Below are 21,298 nucleotides of genomic sequence, written 5' to 3'. Positions count from 1 at the left end.
TTATCTCACCCTTTCTTCTCCTCACCTCTTCTCTTTTACTCATCTTGTCTCATATCTTCTCCCCTTTCTTTTTCTCTACTGTCTTTATCATCTCTACTCTCATCTCCACTCATTTCTACTCTTGTTTCATCTCATCTCATCTTTGCTCTCATCCGATCTAATCTCATCTCCCCTTCATGGATGTATGGATGCGTGACAGAGTGAGAAATGTGCACAGCATATTTTTATTTCTAATTTTTTCTCTTAATGGAAAAAATCTGAATATTGGGAGGATTCTACAAGAAAGTAATACAGGCAAGAGCTTATGAGGGGAAACTTCCATTTCTGTCCTGCTCACTTTCATATTCTTAGGTAGATTTTATTTATTTATTTATTTTTACAGAAACTGAACTAAACTAAACTAAACTCTTACTGCCACCACCGTCCACATGAGAAAAGAGAGGGACTGTTAAAAATGTTGATATTTTCAACTGAGTCACCTTCAATTATCGCTCTGTGCTCAGAGCAACAACCTTAGTGAGCCGCGAGTCTCTGCGTGGTTTGTCAACTTTTTTCATCCAGGTTTTGCCTCTCAGGCGTCTTACAGATTGCCCTGCCTTGTTACCAGCTGTGTACCTGCAGACAATGTTCAGGGCTAAATTAGCACCCCCATATCCTCTATAAGGTTTTTGGACAGAGAAAATTTTAATGTAATTTATATTTTTATCTGCAGTAAATAACTTGAATAAAACACCTGTTAAAGAAAAAGACCACACTTCAAGTCCCCATTTAGCGTTTTACAAACAGTATAAAGAATTTAATAAATGGTTTATAAAACTCTAGAATATAGTTGTAAGCAGTTGTAAGGTCATTTAAAAAATATTTATTCATGTGCAGTATTTGTCCACATCTATAATTTCTCCAATGAAGAAATGTTTTATATTATTACAACTTTTTACTGTTTTGTCATCAACTGTTATTCCTTATCTGTGCCCACAGGAGGAGCTATACTTGCTGACAAATACATTAAACAACACATCTGCTTATAACTACTATACAGTGTGTAATAAGCGATTAATTAAATGTTAAATTAAATGAAATGTTTATATACTGCTGATAAGTGCTAAATAAGGGGACTTAAAGTAAAGTGTTATCTGATAGATGGATGGATAGATGATGTCTATTTATATTTGTACGCCACTGGGCCCTACACCCCTGAATAAAGGTATTTTAAAATTAAAATTAGAATAAAGATATTTCAAAATAAATGAAATAATAATTAAATAAACAAATAAACAAATTAATTAATTACATTTAAATAAAGTAAATTAAAATTGTCCTCTCCTCCAGTTCCGCCTGTGGCTCCTCGGCCTCGGCTTCAGCCTGGCGTACGGCAGCATGTTCACCAAGATCTGGTGGGTCCACACCCTCTTCACAAAGAAGGATGAGAAGAAGGAGAAGAAGAAGGTAAGGAGGACGAGTATGGGGGGGGGGATAAGCCTCTCAGCGGTCTCAGGGGAGCAGAGAAAGGATGGGAGAGGGAGGCCAGGCTGTGCAGCATGTGTGGCGCTGGCTGATAAAAAAAAGTTAGAAACTTTGCAGGCTTCCTAGTAACATAAGCTTATAAGAGGCCAGCTCGGCATCACTCACTATGGCGGGGTTGCAGCGAGAGTGCAAGGATAAGGGGTTTGGACACACACTGACATGGATACTGTACTTCACACATGCACACACAAAGAACATGCACAGACACACATGCGTGGAAACATGCAGATAATAGCAAATTTGGGGCACACATAACCAAGCCCCTGATGCCAACTTCATCAACTTTATTTGCATGCTGGTGTGTTTAAGAGCAAGCGTGCATATATTTATTTGTGTGTGGGTGTGTGTGCCTCCTCTTGAAGATAGTGTATCCTGGAGCCAGCAAGATACTGCCAGTCTGCGATGTGTTGTGGGAATTTCTAAGACCTAATCAGAAGAATAAGAGATTAAGCCATTTATGGAATATTTATGAATATGGATGAGTATTAAAGTTCTATGCAGAAATCCAACCTTCGGGGGGTTTATTATTTGAGCCAAAGCACAACGAATCGGGTTGACTTTCAACTCTCTTCATGTCCACAGAAGGGCAATTTGCCAGAGAGCTGTGCGTAAGTATTTAAAGAAACTTTCACAAATCGAGGGAAGAATGAGCGCTTTTCAAATCAGTTTTCATGCAACTCAAGTGAAGAGGCGCTCAGGACTGTGTAATGTGTTTTCTTCTTTATTTTATTTTTCGGTTGTAGTCATTGTACGCTTGAATAGCTGTTACTATGTTGGAGGTGCTGGGAGTAAGCCAGCATGGTCGAATAAAAAAAAAAAAAAAAAAAAAAAATATGTGTGGAAAGACAGAGGGGGAGCAAAGTGGGAGAGCTCATTTTTGTTGCTTGTTTTCAGTTACGGGTGTATTGCTTCCATTATAGCTCGAGTTAAGAATAATGGAGTTGATATCAGTCGCTTTGGAAACTGTCCACACAAAAGCAGTTTCATCTCAGTGTGTATAAATGATGATTTCAGGTGGCAGCATAAATATAGCCACTGCGGTTCTCTGTGTGTCGCTTGCAGACACACACGTCAACTCCCACTGCTCCTAAAATATACTTAGACACACACACTTGTACACACACTCAGATGAGACACAGAAAGACAATTTGTGCCCAGTCATCCAGAAATCACAAGGACGCCTGTCGTATTATTTGTCTTGGTTGTTTGTCTTTGTTTGTGGACTGGCTTGTGATGCCCTTGGATGCTGATGACTTGTGTGTATGTATGTGTGTGTGTGTGTGTGTGTGTGTGTGTGTGTGTGTGTGTGTGTGTTTCTTTCCTCAAACTCACACAGCAACACTTGGAGCCATGGAAACTCTACGCAACAGTTGGAGTGCTGCTGGCTATCGACTTCCTGTCACTCATGATTTGGCAGATTGTGGATCCTCTGCACATTACGGTTGAGGTAGAGTACAAGAGACAGATGAGATAATTTGTGTTTCATCACCCATTTGCACAGATCGTGCAGCCGCTGTCATCAGTCAATAATGCAGTAATGAGACACTGAGCCTCGTTTGTAGAAATGTTCTTTCATTTTGATTCATCTCACACTCAAAGAGCACTTTCTAAAACAAGGATAAATATCATGTCATTTTCCAAAGCACATATGAACTTTAATACTATGATGGTGACATTTATGGCTCCAAGAATTATATTTATTTGTGTTTTGTAATGTTTGATTGAACTTTTGAATTGTTGCACTGTTTAGGGTACCCAGTGGCATTTATACACTAAAGAAACTTTTGTTTAATTAAACATTCATTAAACAGCCAAACAAGTATGTTAAATGAACTGCCTGCCTCATAGAATATTTATCCTTTAAAGGTCACTTGAAATTTGTTTATTTAATTTCATTAAATCCGCATTAATCCAAATTTACTGTATTAAAGGTCCCATATTTTACACTTTAACAGTGTTTTATTTTAAGTTTTGGTAGCCATAAGAAGAATATATTTGTTGTTTTAAGTACCAGAAACCAGTGTAGTTTTACATCTCCTCTCTCAGGCTTCTCTCTCGTAACAACAGGCTGTTGAGCTCTGAGCCTGATTGATCACTCTGACTGAGTGATCAATAAAAAATATGGCAGACCAAATCCTGGTTGGATGGTGGGTCCGGGTGGGCCATGCTGGGAGCATAGCTGAGGGCAATGACTGTATAGTTGTGACATCACAAAGTTATGTAAGTCCTGACGGCTTGTTTTAAGCCACAGTTTCTGAATACGTGGACTGAGCACTTAGTATTAATAGTATTAATGCATCACCTAGACCTGCTTTATAATGAAAAAAGACACGGAAATCTCACTTTACACAATATGGGACCTTTAACATTTATTTCAAAAGGCACTCACGGTGCAGAAAACAAGATATATTTCTTAAGAGTTGGTGGAGACTAAAACAGAACTAAAAAGAGAGCAAATATTGGACTTACACTCATCAGAAACGCAACTTGAAATAAATGCTGATGCTGTTCTTATGGATGTAAAAGAAGGCTTCCTGTTACTAACATGTTTGCTTAACCTGTTAGCTTGTTCTGATGTTGTCTGAACTGCAGTGGCCAAAACTGCAGCTTTAATGTGATGTAATTTCTGCTCTAATCATAGGTCTTTACAGGAGACATTATGATATGTCAGAGAAGGGAAAATATAGTGTAAATAATAAAAGTAGTGAATTTCTTTTAGCTGCTTTGGTTTCAGGCTCCTGGTTTTGTGCATGCTGGCTCTCCATCACACCGTCAAGTCTTACTGAGACACTTGAATGCAACGGAGCCATTGTTAATGTGTTTAGTAACACCTGTGCCTTTCCTACTATTATTTAAAAGATATCTGCTGTAAAAAAGGCTTATTGTGAACCTTAAACCACATGAGTTGAATGAAGCATGGAGCAAGGATTTGATAAAAGTTTGCTGTGAATTCCTTGGTGGGAGTTTTTGTTTTGCCTAAAGATTAAATATTAACTGTTTTTCAGAAAGTGACTGTTTTTCTTGCAGCTTTGAAATCTTTTCATGGGGTCTTTAATGATTTCAACAATTGGGCCGTGTTTGAAATCACTCCCTCGTTCACTTGGTGATAATTCTCTTTATATTAGACACTTAATCGTTAACTTTGTGGAGAGCAATGAAATGGGACACTAACGAATTATCATCATTTTGCATCATCACTGACAAATATAGTGTTGCTCAACTGAAATTTTTGCATCTGTAAGTTGAGCCCTATGGTGAACTAGGTGTACATATAATGAACGCAACTTTTCTGTTCCATTGTGACAGTGTTTGAGGGGACTATGTAGAGGATGAATTTCACCTTAAGAATTCAGGCACTCAAACTAGAATGGGACTCAGTAGAGGGCTTCCCTCTGCCAAGGCCAAACAGCTCTACACATGTCTGTGAGTTCTTGATTATTATCTGAGCCTGCACCAAATTAGACAAACTCACAGATCCCAACACCATAAATATGTCTGATTTTTATTTTTATTTTTTCACATCCATAGATTATTTCCTGAGAAACTGATGAAAATGTTGAAAAATTCACTCACAATTTTAAGAAAAGTGATTAAGAAAAAATCCTGAATTCAACCCTTTAATTAGATCGGCACCAAAATGTCCTGGGTTCTTCCCTGGTCCATGTAACATCCCTCCACTAGGTTTGGTGTAAAACGGCTCAGTACTTTTTGCGTAATCCTGCTGACAAACAAACAATCAGACACGGATGAAACCACAACTTCCTTGTCAGAGGTATTAAAATGTCGGATAGTAAAAGTAGTGCACTATATAGTTAATAGGGAGTGATTTCATTTGTATTGTTTACATCCGGTTGCAGACCTCTTCCTCTTGTATTGTTGCACTGTTGCCTTCTCCAGTATGCTCCCTCCGCCAGCTGATGATAAGCATTACCGCACAGGGATGATGTCTCACATCATCCTTCATGGCATGCAGTTGTGACACAAACAATGCAAAAACCCATTCATCAAAATGTTGCCCCACAGCGCCAATAGGTGTCAAAAACTCCACAGGGAACCTTAAATGTGTGGAAACATTTTTACAGCGTTGGTGAAACCTCATCACTGCAACACTTAACATTCATCCAATTCATCCTCTCTTGCAGCCTCTGTAGGAACCAGAGCTAGTTGTCATTATCAGTCCAACTCTGCTTTAACTACAGTCAAGCCTTATATAGAATTTTTAAATGGCTATCTTTCATATTTATTGGATATCTGGTACTCTATTAATTCAGTCATCTATATCTGTCTTGCGGGAAGGACCTATTTACGCGAGGGAATCGACCGTGCAGTCACTGGGGCTTATGCTTACTGTGCATTTTTACCTCCTTCTCTAGTTTGCTGCTGCCTCATCGTTTCTTATTATCTCCCTCTCTCCATTTCTCTCTCTCTCTCTCTCCTTCCCTGTATCTCTTTTATCCCTCCATTCCTCTTCCCTCTGCCTCTGTCTGTCATGTGAGTAGAAGTTCACTAAGGAGGCCCCTAAAGAAGATTTGGATGTCCTGATTCAGCCGTTGTTGGAGCACTGCAGCTCAGAGAAGATGAACACATGGCTCGGTATCTGACCTCTCTTCTTTACTTTATTATTTTTTCTTTTTTTTTACCCTCTCATTTCTCGATTTTTCCCTTTATCAGTCTTTGCCCTGCTCTGGTTTTTGAATATCTCTGTTACACACACACAGACATATGCAGACACATATGCGTACACACAAACACACACATACGTCACTGCCATTCACTCTGAATCAAACAGCCCCCGTCTCCTTCAGCCCCCGCCGCCCCCTTACGTTTGATTCCTCTTTTTTTTCTTTGCTTTTGCTTTTCTCCCTCTTCGATTCTCATTTTGTCGGCCCACGCAGTCCCTCTCGCTCTCTCTCTCTCTCTCTCTCTCTCTCTCTCTCTCTGTCTGTCTCTCTGCTGTCTTTCTTTGCGTGGCAGCTCTTATGAAAGTATAATGGTGCTGAAATTCAAATAATGTGGGTCACAAACTGGGCCATTGCCCCATAGCATTTCCTTTCTCTGAGAAGAAAAGATGGTGCTTTAAAATCAGGCGGTAAAAAGAAACAATGGACAGTCTGAAGAAGTGTCAAACTTACTCTGTCGCACCGTTTCTCTTTTCTTCCCTACTTCTCTCATTTTCACTGTCATATTATCTTTTCTCTGTCAGTCTGTCGAGCTCTGACTGGCTTTTCACATATTGAGCCTATATATTTCTTGTATCCACATTTTTGGTTTTCTACCTCTGCAGTCATACTCTCTCCCTCAATGGCCTCATTGAAGTGTTCACAGTGTTACTGTTTCCTTCATTAGAACCAAGCAACAGCCATGTTAAGCCTAGTGAAGAAATAACTAAAGTGATGTAGGTAGCATAAAGCTGACTGACTTGCAAGAGCCTTTAAATCAACATGAGAACAATTTCTTTGGTAACAAAACTAAGTGTCTCCGTCCTGTTAGCGGCTAACATCAGCTAACATCAGCATGCCACCATGCTCACAAATGACAATGCAAACATGCAGTTGTTGAGCAAGTGTTATGTTTAGTGTGTTAGAATGCAAACATTTGCTAGTTAGCAATAAACACGAGGTACAGCAGAGGCTAGTTTTGCAGGGATTTGGTCATAAACCAAAGTAATGGACATATAAAAAATCTTGATCTGATGATAGTAAGACATGAAAAGTCATGGAATCAACAAGGTTTTTGTACTTCACCCTGAGGGCAGGGCATGAATGTTGTCAAGACACTCAAAATTCAAATGTAAACCTCATGGTGGTACAAGCGGAAAAGTCAGGGGGTCACCAGAGTCATTAGGATTCATTGTCTGGAAGCCATGAATGTCTGTCCTAAATTTAATGGCAATACACCAAATAGTTGCTGGAAGATGAAAATGAAAGTCATTGCTATCTATATGTCACACTAGCACCACGCTGCTAGCATAGCTAAAAAGTAATGGTCAAAACCGATGCAGCAAATGCCCAAGATATCCTGTTTTAAAGTATATCTAAGACATTTTTGTGAGGTTAGAGAGACACAGTTTGTGTTCTGCTTTGTACTTTTGATATCTGCTGTCTCCAGTACATTTCAGTAAATATGAACAAAGCTTGTGCTTTGATGTCTCAGTATGTCAATAAGACTGCATCTATCTCCATATCCTGCAACATGCACAACATATTCTTTGATACATCAAAAACCCAAAGAAATCTTGGTCCATAATAATGCTACTATAGAAGCTTTCATTTCTCTGTGAATGCAACACATTAAGCATCCACACATGTAACTTGACCACAGTTGGAAAAAATATCGTACCAGTGTAAATACTGTGTCCTAATGCGTGTTTGTTGACCAAATGACCAAAGAGAGCAGCTCTGTTGTTTAACTTTTAACCTCGACTAAGATCTTACTGCACTTGCATTAATACAATCACAGTGTGTGGTTTACACACATGGAGACGAATGGGGACCAAATGTTTTGTCAATGTGAGAGATCATGAATAAAAAGCCTAAATTTGACTATCAATAAAATAACAATGTAATCAAACATACATGTATCCATAGTCAGGTGGTATCATTAGTCATTCCTAATTTTATTTATTGTTTTTCAATTTTTAGCCCCATTTGTCTCATATACATAAATACATACATATATATGTAGGTGGTCCATTACTTAAATTACCACCTTTATTGCAGAACATATGTAACGTGGTCCTCTTCTCTCACTGTTCTCTTCCTTCATGTAGGTGTGGTTTATGGCTACAAGGGTCTGCTGCTGCTGCTGGGCATATTTCTGGCTTACGAGACCAAGTCTGTCTCCACTGAAAAGATCAATGACCACCGGGCCGTGGGGATGGCTATTTACAACGTCGCTGTGAGTCCAAAAATGAAACGACAGTCATGCCTAAATTCCTGTTTCTCAGTGCTGCTGTCTGCTTTCTTTCTGCTGTTTTTCTCTCTCTCTGCAAAGAGCAGTCTGTAGCACACTGAATAACGTTAAAGTAGCAATAAATAAGATTTTTACTGCCTCATAGCACCAAATGACCGTAGTATATCTGTGGGGGGTTAATCAGTGCCAGTGCCTCCATGATTACTTTGCCTGGTGCTGAGATTTCTGGCCTCCAGACGACACTTCCTGCTCATTTTAGAACAAAACAGGCAACTGACCAGCATTTCAGCTGCACAGGCTTACAAGCCCAATTCTCAAGGGGCAACTCGTTGCAGGTTCTGCTGGTTGTTTAGAAAAGTTAATTGAGTTCACAGATAACTTAATGCTCCTTTAATGCCTCTTACGTGTATTTTCTTATCTGAAAAGGTAACTGCCTAAAGGTTTCTATATTCACCAGTTTGCAGCGATCTTCAAAAATAGCACCAGCAGAAGCCAACTGCGGGAACAGCAGAATATAAATGACATCTTTCCATCTCAAAGCAACCTTTGGAACGTGCTGAACATCACAGGTTGATCATCTAGTATAAAATAATGAAGAGTACATGCTGGTATTTTGGTTGGAACAATATGAAACAGGCTTATGTATGAAATATTCAAGCTTTTCCACAAGTTCATCTTGAGATTTTATTCTCTGAAAGGCAGATTTCTGTCCAAATCACAACACTGCCACTGCAAACTGCCATCTAAAATGAATCATAGGTTTTGATGATTGTGGCGCCTGTGGTGCTGTGATAGTAACAGACATATCTCAGGTCTCTTTTGCAAAATGAAAGCTTGTTCTCAGTGGGACTTCTTCCTGCTGAAATAAATGTTAACTAAAATCAATGAAACACTAAAGGGTGCAACACAAACTATAATCATCATGCAACTCTAGCTTCCCTTAGGTTTGTAGCTTAGTGCTTCGTCCTTTAGCTTTAGTGCTGAGCATATACAATATATGGCATATAAAGTGGGAGTTATATATTGTGTGTGGATGGCAGACATTACATACAGAGCTTTGTATGGAGCTATTACGTTGCCCTATGGCAGGAACAGGTTTAAAAATGTACCCATTTGGGCACTAAAGTACAGTGGTAAACACAGCCATCAGTCATAAAAAAATTTCAGTGGCTGTTAATAGCAAGTGAATCATCTTAAACGGAGGCACCTTGGATGCACTTTACACTGAAATAGCTGCCATTATGTTCACTTTAGCCACTTTAGACAAACACTGGCTGCCATTTCCTGACACTCTTGACACAGGGTAACTTTGAAATTGATGTAAAATGTCTGGGAAAAAAAGTGGTTTCTGTCACTTTAACTGCCAGAGGAGTTTTTCTGTTTTGATCAAAAGCATGGAAACATTTTTCTTTTTAGTTTTTAACTGCCATTTCACAGCATTTCCTGTCCTTGCTCAGATTCCTGTTAGCACATAAAAGAAGAAGCGTCCGAGTGAGCAGCTGAACTCGTATCAACTTTTACTTTGTTGATATCTAACTAATAAATGGATCGATTTCGCCTCTTCTCATCAAGAATTTATCACTGATCTATCATTTGTGATTATTTATGACGACATTAAACGCAGCTCATTTCATCACAGGATTCCACAATATGAGGCAGGTCTAATGTTATTATTTCATGTTATGATATACACATTTCAGTTTTATGGTGATGTCAATAGTTAATGGTGTCTGTAAAGGGACCTCCTTCCTCTTTGCTAAGCTGTGAGCTCCAGGCCCTGATGAGATGACAATGTGGTGATTGTCAGTGCGCTGTTGCTACTTCAGTCATGACTTTTTAATGCTGTTTTCACATGGGAGCCTTCCCCGGAATGATAAACAGATGCCTAATGCTTTTATGGATGTGATTTCTTTTTTCCTCCCCTCTCGTTCTCTCACTCACCAACTCTACTTTATTCTCCACCTTCTCTCCACTAACAACCCTCTGCCTTCTTCTTTCTCTTTGCCTAAATCTGGCTCTTACCTCTTCCTGTTCCTTTGTTTTAACCTCCCTCTCTTTCTTCCTGTTTCTGCCTCTCTGTCTTTCTCTTCCTGCAGGTGTTGTGCCTGATCACGGCTCCAGTGACTATGATCCTGTCTTCGCAGCAGGACGCCTCCTTTGCCTTTGCCTCTCTAGCAATAGTCTTCTCTGCCTACATCACTCTGGTGGTGCTTTTTGTACCCAAGGTGCTCCAACTCATGACCGATGCTTTTAGGAACTGCTGCACACACTGATAATTACACTCCAAAGGTCAAACGATCCAGTCTCAGTGTCTTTAGGAGGAGAGTCCAGCGTGCACTGCACGCTGGTGCATGGATATGACAAACTTCTGGAAGCTCACATTATTCAGTCTGACAGCTCTGCACTTTCAAAATTCACCTAAACACACTTAGATGTCGAATACAGCGCAGGCTTTGATGTTGAATAAGGATAGGAAATTTCAATATAGACAGTTCATCTAATAAGTTTTTACATTTTAAGCTGCTGTGAACATTTGGTTTTAGGAGAGAAAAAAAATCTCTGGCACAAACAAAGTGAGATATTTTACATGGCAGCAGCTACAGTGATTTGTTTGGAATAAATAGAAGAGGAGCTGGGTAGTGCACATGAGCACTGCTGCAGACATCTGTGCAAACAGAGGAAAGAGTGCCACCTACAGAAATTCAAACACATCACAATATCATCGCCACTGTTTGATTGTCAGGCTATTTTTGGGGGAGCAGTGCAGAGACAGCACATCAGCTACAGATGTCGCAAAAAAAAAAGTAACACTTTCGATTAACGTCAGTGATGAAGACTAACCCAGCAGACATGTGTGAGAGATTTGGCTGAAAGGGCTGCAGTTATTAATGCATGCATGATTCATTGAGCGCCATGCTCTCTCAGGCCTGAGTTTGTTCTTTATTGACTTCCTGCTCCTGTGGCGTTCCAGATGCGGCGTCTGATCACCCGTGGCGAGTGGCAGTCGGAGCAGCAGGACACTCTGAAGACGGGCTCGTCCACCAACAACAACGACGAGGAGAAATCCAGGCAGCTGGAGAGGGAGAACAGGGAGCTGCAAAAGATCATCCAGGAGGTGAAGACATTATACACACCACATTATACAGGCACACACACATTATTGTTATTAAACATGCACATCCTAATGTACATTTCCACGTTAGTTAATATTCTGAGTTCATCCTGGAGGCAGACGCTGTATTATACATATAGGTAATACACACTCGTGTATTTTCATGCAGATAATATGTATTTTTTAATGTGTGTGCCATAAACACATGTTAAACTTGTGGACGTACTATGCAACAGAAGATGATGCATAAATACATATAGAATTATAGAACAAAAAAAAAATTACAATATTGTGACATACAATGTTATCAGGCTACATTTGCAGTCCTGACTTTGTTGCATGTTATACCTGGTTGTTTTTCTTTGATAATGTAATCACCAGTTATCATGAACTGGCATTAAAAAGTGATTTTCACTGTGTTTCACATCCTGCGGTGATGCCTTCAGTTTACCATCCAGAACCAGATATTCAGTCAACTTGTATCTGACAGAAAAAGCTGCAAATCGTCACCTTCGAGAAGCTAGAACAAGAGAATATTTGGTTTTCATCTACTCAGAAAATGATGAAACCATTAATCGATCATTAAATTGTTGGCAGATAAATATTCTGCTGATTGACTCACTGATTACATGTGAGGTTACTTTCACACTGGCAGTTATTGAGACATTCTTCGTCCATTTAGTGTTTACGCAGGATTTGGATTTAGCCTTCAGATTTAATATTTGACACTGCTGAAAGCATATCAGTGGTATGAGGTATGTTTAAGATGAATGCACTTCAAAATTATTAATAAAGTTTATTGCACTCCCTCTGTATTGGAGTTTACAAAGCCAAGCTTCAAGCTGAGAGGAGGATGACGTGCTAAATTATGTGTTGTGGAAATTAAAGTCCAGGAATTCTGTTCACTCACTGATTCATTCATTTTATTTTGTTTAATTTCTAATTTGATAACTGATTTGTAACAAACAAAACCTTTATGTAGCTGTAAAAACAAATAATAGGAAATTTTGTGTTGTTGTTGTCAACTGTGTTTTTGCTATAATGTCGTTTATTATCTGTATACAGATAATTAGGTGTCCACAGGAGGAGTTACAACTATTAACGAACACATTATTAAAAGCTTACATGTGCTTAGAACCAGGGGTGGACAGTAACAAAGTGCATTTACTATAGTACTGTACTTAAATAGTATATTTTTCTGTATCTGTACTTTGAGTATTATTGTTTTTTTAGAAACTTCTGACTTTTACTCAACTACACTTCAAAGACAAATATCATACTTATCATACTCATTTTGACTCATTCCTATGAAGTACTCATTACTTTGAAGCAGAGCTTTTAGTCTGTGGAATTAATTTTCTTTTCTTTTATAAAGTGTGATAGGCCAGACGCTGTGTTCGTCACAGGAGGAAAAACAGTCACCTTATCTTCATTTTAGAAATAAAGAAAGATTCGTTTCAATTTTGTGTTTCCCACCACCAAACTTCATCACTGCCTAAAAAAGAAATATGAAAATGATAATGATTGTTCTTTTTTGGATTCAGTTGTGTTTTTATGGCCATTTCTCTTGTCTTTGTATCATATTCTACAAGCTTTTATTCTTCAGTTTCTACAGTCAGTGCTTCAGTAGGTCGTTTCATTAATGTTAATGTGGAACAAGACAATTATGTTTGTCCATTAAAAAATGTATTTTCGAATACTTCTAGTATACTACTAGTATTTTTAAAATCAAGTAATTCAGTACTTAAAAACTAGACTGAACAACTTTCACTTGTATTGGAGTAATATTTGACCAGGAGTATCTATACTTTGACTCAAGTCTGTGTACTTTATCCACCTCTTGGTGCTTACAACTACATCATAATGTGTTATAAAAAATGTATTAAATGTTTATATACTGTTTATAGATGTTAAATAAGGAGGGTTAATGGGACACGCTCCTCTTGTTGTGTTTTTAGAAAGAAGAGAGGGTATCAGCGCTCCGCAACCAGCTGGCTGAGCGACAGGCTCTACGCAACCGCCGCCGACCCTCCACAGGCCAGAATCAGAACCACAACGCCCCGCTGCCCTCATCCCAGCCGGACCCCAAGTCTCTGCTTCCCCCGCCCGGCTACCCCAACCCCACCACGGACAATCACTCCCTCCCGCCCTCCTTCTCCAACTCCTCTAACCTCTACCCAGCAGACAGCAAGATGAGCCGCAACCACTGTCACAACAGCCAGATCCCACTGCTGTATAAATAGGCGAGGCACGGGGGGGGAGGGAATAGGGGGTTGGGGGGGCGGGGGGGGCTGGGGTGGCAGTCACACAGTGCACATGGGGGACACAAAACACAAGGAGACACTGTGACTTTCACTTGTTTGGGCGAAGAGCACAGCGGTGTAGTGACACTGTTTTAAAATACGGCGCGGAAGCACAAATAAGTACACAGGAGTGGCTTTAACACTTGGCAGCTTCAGGGAGAGTCACACAGGTAACACCCGTCCTCACAGTTTTGATCTCACTGTGTTCAACTCAGCAACAAGGCACCTGTGACTGGTCGACACGGCAACAAGCACATCTCCAGGCTGGCAGCGCTCGAGGTCCATTTCGAAAGGACAAGTGAACGGACAGATCTCTTCAACATTCCTCTCCCTCATTCGTTTTCTCGTTCTGTTGTGGAGACGGCGCGTCGAGGATCTTTAAAAGGAAACGTTTGTGTTTGTGTCTTTGCTATATCGTCTCCACCTTTTGTCTTTCGAGTTTGTGACTAGACAAGCACATACAGTAGTGATTTATATTGTTCTGTAATATCTGATCTGTTTTGTCATGGAGTTGTTGTTCAGTTATTTGTTTACTTTTCTGGAGAGTAGTGAAAACTGAAATTTACAAAGGGACAAAGCAATGTACAGTTTTTTCCAATGTTTCCTCTGAAGAGTGTCCGAAGTCGACTGTGTGGAATACTGGTCTCACTGAAAAGTGATAATGTGCATTATTAAATAGCCATAATTTAGAAGGGCAGAGGAGCTTGGCATGTATGGATGTCTGTTGTCAGGACTGTGTATTCAAGTACAGCATTGCATCTTAAAAAGCCAGACCTTTGCTGGCATGTGAATATTAGACCCATTTTAAAGAAGAAATTATCAAAGCTTGCTGATGTTTAAGGACAATTTTGATAGTTTTACCATTTGAAATAATGTTTTCCAATGTATTTTTTTCAGATTTGTGTCGTATCTCTTTAGCAGTGCAGTCCAGTCGTAGCCATCAAACAAAAATCCCGCAGCCTGCACCTAAAGTATCCTGCAGATATCACTGGCTACTGCAGCAGCTGATTGTGGTGTTTGGCAGGTGATAGCCGAGAGGAATACAAAAGTCCAAAAACCACAAAACTTCATATTCCAACTTTCCACAAGAATAGTTTGTACTTCCTGCCTCGTGAAAATAAAAGGCAGTTTATATTTCTACAGCAGCGCTGTAGGGTGCGCTGAGGTGTGGGGCTTCTAAGATGGTCGTTTCTGTAGATGTTCAGTGAAAGCACAGTTTTTATACGTGTGAATCTGTTACATGTCATTATTGTGAGCTTTTTTATTTTGAAAGGATGGGTTTTTTTTAAATGTTTTCCCATAACAGACAATCTCGATGGATGCTCATGTTTCTTTTCTTTTCACTTTTCTTTCTCATTTTGCCTTTCAATAACTGTAAATGTATCAAAGAAGGATATAAGCAATGTGACATGCTGTATTTATTCTGCAGTTAATCTGGATGTACTATTTCATTCATGAGCTATTTCCAGATTTTATAAAGCAACCTGAACAGCTTTATCAGCAGGTAAAACAATACTTTGACAAATGTTTTTAAATATATACATACACATATATATATATATATATATATACTTTAGTGTGCACTTTAAACTGAACAAACCATGGTTACTCCACTTTATGTTGCTGTTATTCTAATACATTTTAGCTCAGGGTATGGAGAAGGACAGTCATAAATGAATGAAATAGGCCATATTTATTAACTGTGCAGTTCATGGATCAGATAGTGTAACATATGAATGCATAAATAATTTAGGAAATGTTCTATTATCTTGCACATATATGACAATATATACATGGATTTGGGGATATTTGTATTCACTATATCTAAGATCTTAAATGTTAATATATTTCAGAGTATGTGTATGCAAATATATGGGTACCATAAATAAAATCATTGTTTTTTCACATGGTATTTTTGTGTTTCAGTGATACCTTTTGCATCAGTAGAAATGTAGATGTAATGTAAAACAAAGTCTCAGTATCCTGTGGATTATACAGCCAAACTTGTTTACATCAGCCACTAGGTGTCACCAGTTATTTATCGCTTTTCTGACTCTGTGCTGACCCGTAAGCAATTAACTCCGCTGATAGTTTTCACCAAGTTGACCCATGGGAGTAAAAGAGTAAATAAACCCTGAAGAGGAGATCATTAGCCAAAAGTGGGAAGTGTTTTTCCACACGACATCCAGCTGCAGAGGGCCAGTGGGAACCTCATTACTGAGACAATGAGTGGATGTTTGTAGATAAATGAAACAAAAATAGACAAATAACTCCCAAGTACATCCGATTTTTGTGTAATGTGTGTTTTTAGATGATGCCCTTGTTGAAAAAACCAGCTGTGCTGCAGCCCCCCCTCCCATGACCCCGTAGAGACACACACTGTATGCAGTCACATGCACACTCCCTCCCATGTCATGTCTGATTCCAGCTGACTGAAGCTGAAGTATGTGGTAATAGAGGGAAAGTGGTTGGTGGTGTGGAGGAGGGAGAGGTTGCAGGGTGTGTTTATGTGTGTGTGTGTGTGTGTGTGTGTGTGTGTGTGTGTGTGTGTGTTTGAGTGGGTGGGGAGGGGAGGGGAGGGGAGGGGGAGTGTCAGTGGGGAAAACCCGCTCCGGGCTGAGGCTTCTGTGGGCCTCCACCTGACACAGCACTCAGTGCGACTCAGAAAAGCAGGAAATTCCCCTCGTCCTGTCTGATCTAACAAAGGAAGTATTTGCTGGCTGTGGAGGAATTTCATAGCAGCTCTTTGCCAAATAATTGAGCAAGTCCGCAGTAGTGTGTGTGTGTGTGTGTGTGTGTATGTGTGTGTGTGTATGTGTGTGTATGTGTGTGTGTGAGCCACTGCCCTGGCTGACTGGAGCTGTTTGCCAACTCAGCAGCAAACTTTCGCTTTGGCATTTCAGCCATGAAATGATATTCATCCCTTGTAGTGACACAATACTGTGATTGTTTTTGTTGTTGTTTTTTTCTTTTTTCTTTTTAATTAAGTTTGAGTGCATAGAAAGTACATAAATAGAATCTTTAACACCTAATCCCAACATTTTAAATATAAATAAATACAAATAAATAGATACAGGTTATAATAGTAGGGGATAATAGTTATGTACATAATCCTTGAACCTCAACTCTGCAGCGAAGACCTGTGTCGTCATCTGATACAGCAGAGAAAGTCTTGCCTACTACAATCTCAGGTCAGCATAAATAACGTATAAATAGTGCCTAAAACAGAAGTAATGTTGCAAACTGTTACAGTTCATAGGATTTTTAGAAATCAGCACAACTTTTATCTCCATTGAGATTTAAACATTTCTATATCACCATGAAGATGAATAGTAATAAAAATAAAACACTATTAAAAAAAATGCTAATGTTAAAAAAGCCAACACTATTGGCACTGTGCAGATCTTTGTATCCTCTTCATTAGTATCACAACAAAGAGTCGTTTCAAAGTGCAAACACACCAAAGAAAGTCTTGCCCTCATCGGTGTCCAGCTCTGACAGCTGGTTGGTTTCCGTCCACAGTGTGTCTCCTTTATTCAGCTGAAACACTGCACCCAGATAAATGGTGTTGTACCAGCTCCGTCCGTCTCTGTAACTGTCCTCCTCCTGGGCAGTGGTTTGGCACACCGACCTCACCGCACTCATCAGAGATGCTTTGCCGCCTATGGAGTCTGAGTACCGCCAGATCCTGTGGCTGAGAGGTGTGAAGCGTTCTCCCGCCTCCTTGTCCTCTTCATCGCTGCAGGAGACTCTGAACGACGCCTGGCTGTAGACAAAGTAGAGGCCGGTTTCAGGGACTTCGATCTGGTTGTTCACCAACTTCAAGCCCTGAGCGAATGCCTGGCCTTGACCGTTCTTCCACTCCAACTCCTTTTTCGAGCTCTCATTGTCTTCATCGTAGCTACCTGGAAAAGCAGAGGAAGAAACACCATTAGAGAAGCGAACACACTTCATTTCTCCAGATTTTCAAACACAAGAGTGAATAATTAACAGATATGTTGTCAGGAAAATGGAATGAAAAGCAATGAATAACTTATACAACTACTTCCTGATTGTGCTCCTGGCTAACTCTGTAAGGGAGCAACAAATATCACACACGTGGAAGAAAGAGTCTGAAAAGCCCTTTTCAAAGCCGAGATCATGAGCCCATTGTTTGCTCAGAGCCAAATCAAGGTAGGCTGTGACTCACCTTCTAAATGGATGGCTGCCTTGGAATTGCTGCTGATTTGCCTCAGTGTGTAGTGGGGATCTGAAGAGAGAAGGACAAATGTGAGCTTGTCTCAAAAAACTCGCAAAGACTTAAATATATCCCACACGACCTCTGAGAATTTTTTTAATGAGCAACCAAGCGTGTAATCACCTGTTTTCTCAGCAGAGTCCTTCTCCATTAGTGCTTCTATTTGGCCTGATTGCGTCTGTATTGGAGAGGAGAAACAGATTGATTAGAGATGCATAGGCATTTTCTTTCTTTCTTTCTTTCTTTGCCAGTTTAAGAAAGATTTCTCATCAAATTCAGAGACAGAGTTTATCCTTACCGTCATCTCTGGGGCATTCCGGTACCAACCACACAGCAGGACGGCTCCCAAACAAAGGGCCACAATGAGAAGGGTCCCGAACACCTTCCATATCCACTCTGTAGATGACTTCTTTTCTACCAAAATCACCGACCTGTCTTCAAGCCCCATCTCCACGTCGCCTGGTGCAGCTGTGTAGTCCACCATACTGCGCACAACTTGACACTTCACTGCTTGGAAAATCGTCAAACTGAACACTTGGCTTGGATGCTGTGTCTGTGCCTTCAGGTGCTTCCAGTGCTCTGTGTTGATACTTCTCTCTTTGTGTTGCTGTTGTGTTAGAATGAACTTGTGCCAGAGAGCTTGTAGTATTTATGCTGTGGCAGCTGCTTCAGCAGAAGGGAAACTCCAGTGATGTCACTCTGTAAGCGGAGACAGTGCAGGAGGCAGCGGCAGAGCAACCTGGGCCACGGAGAGAAAAGAGCCGCGGCCAGGAGGGAAAGAGAAGTCACAGAATTTTTAGTGGAGTTTCAGCAGAGTGAGGAACCCACTGGGAGTCGCGGTTTCATGATGGTATAGTTGTTGGTGGCTGCTTTTGGGTTTAAAAAAAAAAATTACATAGTGTTGCAACACACACACACAAGAAGTGAAATGCAAAACACAAATACCGGCAGACACAAAGTCATAAACACACACATATACACATACTGAGGTAATTACTGACTCGAGCCACCCCCAGAATGTAAGCTCTCTCTGTCACTGCTGAGGTTTACACTTAAACTCACCAACATTTTGAGGTCACATCAGACCAGATGTTTTGAAATGCCACAAAAATGTGTGATCACAGAAACAATCAACCTGTTCATCACACACACACACACACACACACACACACACACACACACATCTATATTAGAGTGGTATTGCCATATATGTCACCTACATTATTATCACCATATATATACATCCTCTGTATAAAGATAGAGGTTTATAACAAAGCCATATGAAATACCCACAAGATCTGTATATGTACATATATTGAAAATATCTATATGATGAATTTCCCTAGAGTATGTGTTGCAAGTATATATGTTAATGATCTATATTTAATTTATATATGCAAGTTTTTTAAAACAACATACATATAAAAATTATATATGCTTATACATACTTTGACCTAGTTTGCGCACATTTGCCTCAGCTCATACAAGGTTTTTTTTTGTTTTTTTTTGTCCTCACCAGAAAAAAAAGTCATGTAATAACTAGGATATACTTTATACAAGAAGTATGAAAAGCTTCTTATTACTTCTACTTCTTGTCAGAAACTCAGTTTTCAGGTTTCAGACCTAATATTATTGTCGCAGTGGGCTTTTTAGTTAATTTTTTCACAACTCTCTAAAAGGAAACTGTGCAATAATGTGCTTCAACTCTTTAATGAGAAACTGCAGAATTAGCATTAGCTAAGAAATGCCCATCTCCCCTTGTTTGGTCTCATTGGACCATTAGCAACACGCAAAGATTACGTCATCACGTTTTCGCTCGGGTATGCTCGGTGTCTTGACCCGGGCCTCCTTGAGTGGAATCTGATCGTAGCTTTACAGTGAAGCTCCCACTTTGTACACAGAGAGCTAACGATCAAACGCACCCCCTCTGACGCAGCGCTGACGCAACAGGAAGAAGAGCGACAGTGAAGTGTGCCAGGAGTAAACAATTGGCTCTGTTATGGACCTCTCATGACAATATTCATAAGCCAGAATACTTTTATGAAAAATGACTTTTATTTTTGCATTCCGTGGACCCTTACGGACGAATGGATCATAAATAATGGAGGAATGGACGGAAAATACGGCTTCGACATCGCCGAACAGGTAAAGAGATTCACCCCCTCTAGCTGTTATATCTGGTACAGGACGTTGGTAGATATTAATAAATCATATTTATGTGCTTATGGTTAGCGCAAAATGAACAGGATATTTGAATTCTGGAGACATATATCATAACTATGTTGTCAAAAACTGAAGCTGAATAGTGACAGGTTTTGGGATGGATACATATTTACATGATATATTTCTACAATATAAGCATGCATGTATAAACGTACATATTTGTGTGGGCTAGACACATATGTCAATATATGAATTTTTTCCAACTTAAAATATAATTTTAGATATAATTTTTACCTATATTCTTCTATCTTATGTCTATATATATATATATATATATATATGTGTGTGTGTGTGTGTGTCATATTTGGAAATTCATTATATGTACATATCTAACATTTGCGTATGAAGACACATTTCATATTATTGCAGTTGCGTTTTACTATTTGTCATTCGTCATTTGTTTATACAGCAGCCTCAGATGTTGACCAATGCTTATCTACTAACAGGAACTTTACAGTGTGTTATAAACCTATAACAGCTAAATAAACAGGGTGGTCAAAGATCTACAGTTATTTTAATCATTATCTTTACAGCACAAGAGGAATTCATTGGCCGGAGATGCACTGACAAATACCTAAAGTGTAAACACAGTGATAGTAATCTGCTTTACATATGGTATGCAGCATATTAACTAATATACATGTAACCTTAGGTCATGTTATGTCCTGTTAAAATTGAGATCCAGAAGAGATCTGAATGAAAGTTATACCTACATAAAATAAAGATTTATAGTAATACAACAAGTTAAAAACAGTAAAAACTATGGACAACAGCAAAACGTGCTAAAACAAAAGCAGTAGTCAAAAGTGAAATACTAATAAAACACTCAGTCAAAACACTGACTGTGACTTTCTCTAAAATGCCCCTGGAGTGCCATACTGTGGATTTTTCTTTTTCCTTATGACATAGTGAATTTACTTAGAGGCACAATCTAGTCTAGCTCGGTCTCAAAAGAGAAATCTGTGTGAAAGAAAAACTTGGCAAACG

The 21,298-nt window shown here is 39.5% G+C and overlaps 2 protein-coding genes across 5 annotated transcripts in view; one reads left to right on the top strand and one right to left on the bottom strand.

The window, feature by feature from the left end:
* The window catches only part of gabbr1a (gamma-aminobutyric acid (GABA) B receptor, 1a), a 76,062-nt gene extending 60,306 nt beyond the window's left edge, over positions 1–15,756 (top strand). For 3 of the 4 annotated variants that reach the window (XM_071470595.1, XM_071470594.1, XM_071470597.1), the window contains 7 exons: positions 1,330–1,446; positions 2,861–2,971; positions 6,024–6,117; positions 8,294–8,421; positions 10,533–10,661; positions 11,408–11,551; positions 13,507–15,756. In XM_071470595.1, coding sequence (XP_071326696.1) covers positions 1,330–1,446; positions 2,861–2,971; positions 6,024–6,117; positions 8,294–8,421; positions 10,533–10,661; positions 11,408–11,551; positions 13,507–13,791 — 1,008 coding nt within the window. In that variant the 3' untranslated portion in view covers positions 13,792–15,756. The remainder of the gene's footprint in view (positions 1–1,329; positions 1,447–2,860; positions 2,972–6,023; positions 6,118–8,293; positions 8,422–10,532; positions 10,662–11,407; positions 11,552–13,506) is intronic. The other variant, XM_071470596.1, reaches the window with a different exon arrangement.
* Positions 15,757–16,806: 1,050 nt separating this feature from the next.
* Positions 16,807–18,925, bottom strand: tnfb (tumor necrosis factor b (TNF superfamily, member 2)). Its single transcript, XM_071470529.1, has 4 exons — positions 18,387–18,925; positions 18,212–18,266; positions 18,041–18,100; positions 16,807–17,756 (listed from the first exon to the last, which is right to left on the bottom strand). Exons 1-4 carry the CDS (start codon positions 18,570–18,572, stop codon positions 17,296–17,298), a joined length of 762 nt encoding a protein of 253 aa, XP_071326630.1. The 5' UTR covers positions 18,573–18,925; the 3' UTR covers positions 16,807–17,295.
* Between the last annotated feature and the right edge of the window lie 2,373 nt (positions 18,926–21,298).

Source organism: Trachinotus anak, unplaced genomic scaffold, assembly GCF_046630095.1.
Source record: "Trachinotus anak isolate AG129_WGS33_773 ecotype Australia unplaced genomic scaffold, CSIRO_AGI_Tana_v1 ptg000032l, whole genome shotgun sequence".
Classification (NCBI taxonomy): domain Eukaryota; kingdom Metazoa; phylum Chordata; class Actinopteri; order Carangiformes; family Carangidae; genus Trachinotus; species Trachinotus anak.
This window is presented reverse-complemented; position numbering and strand designations above follow the sequence as displayed.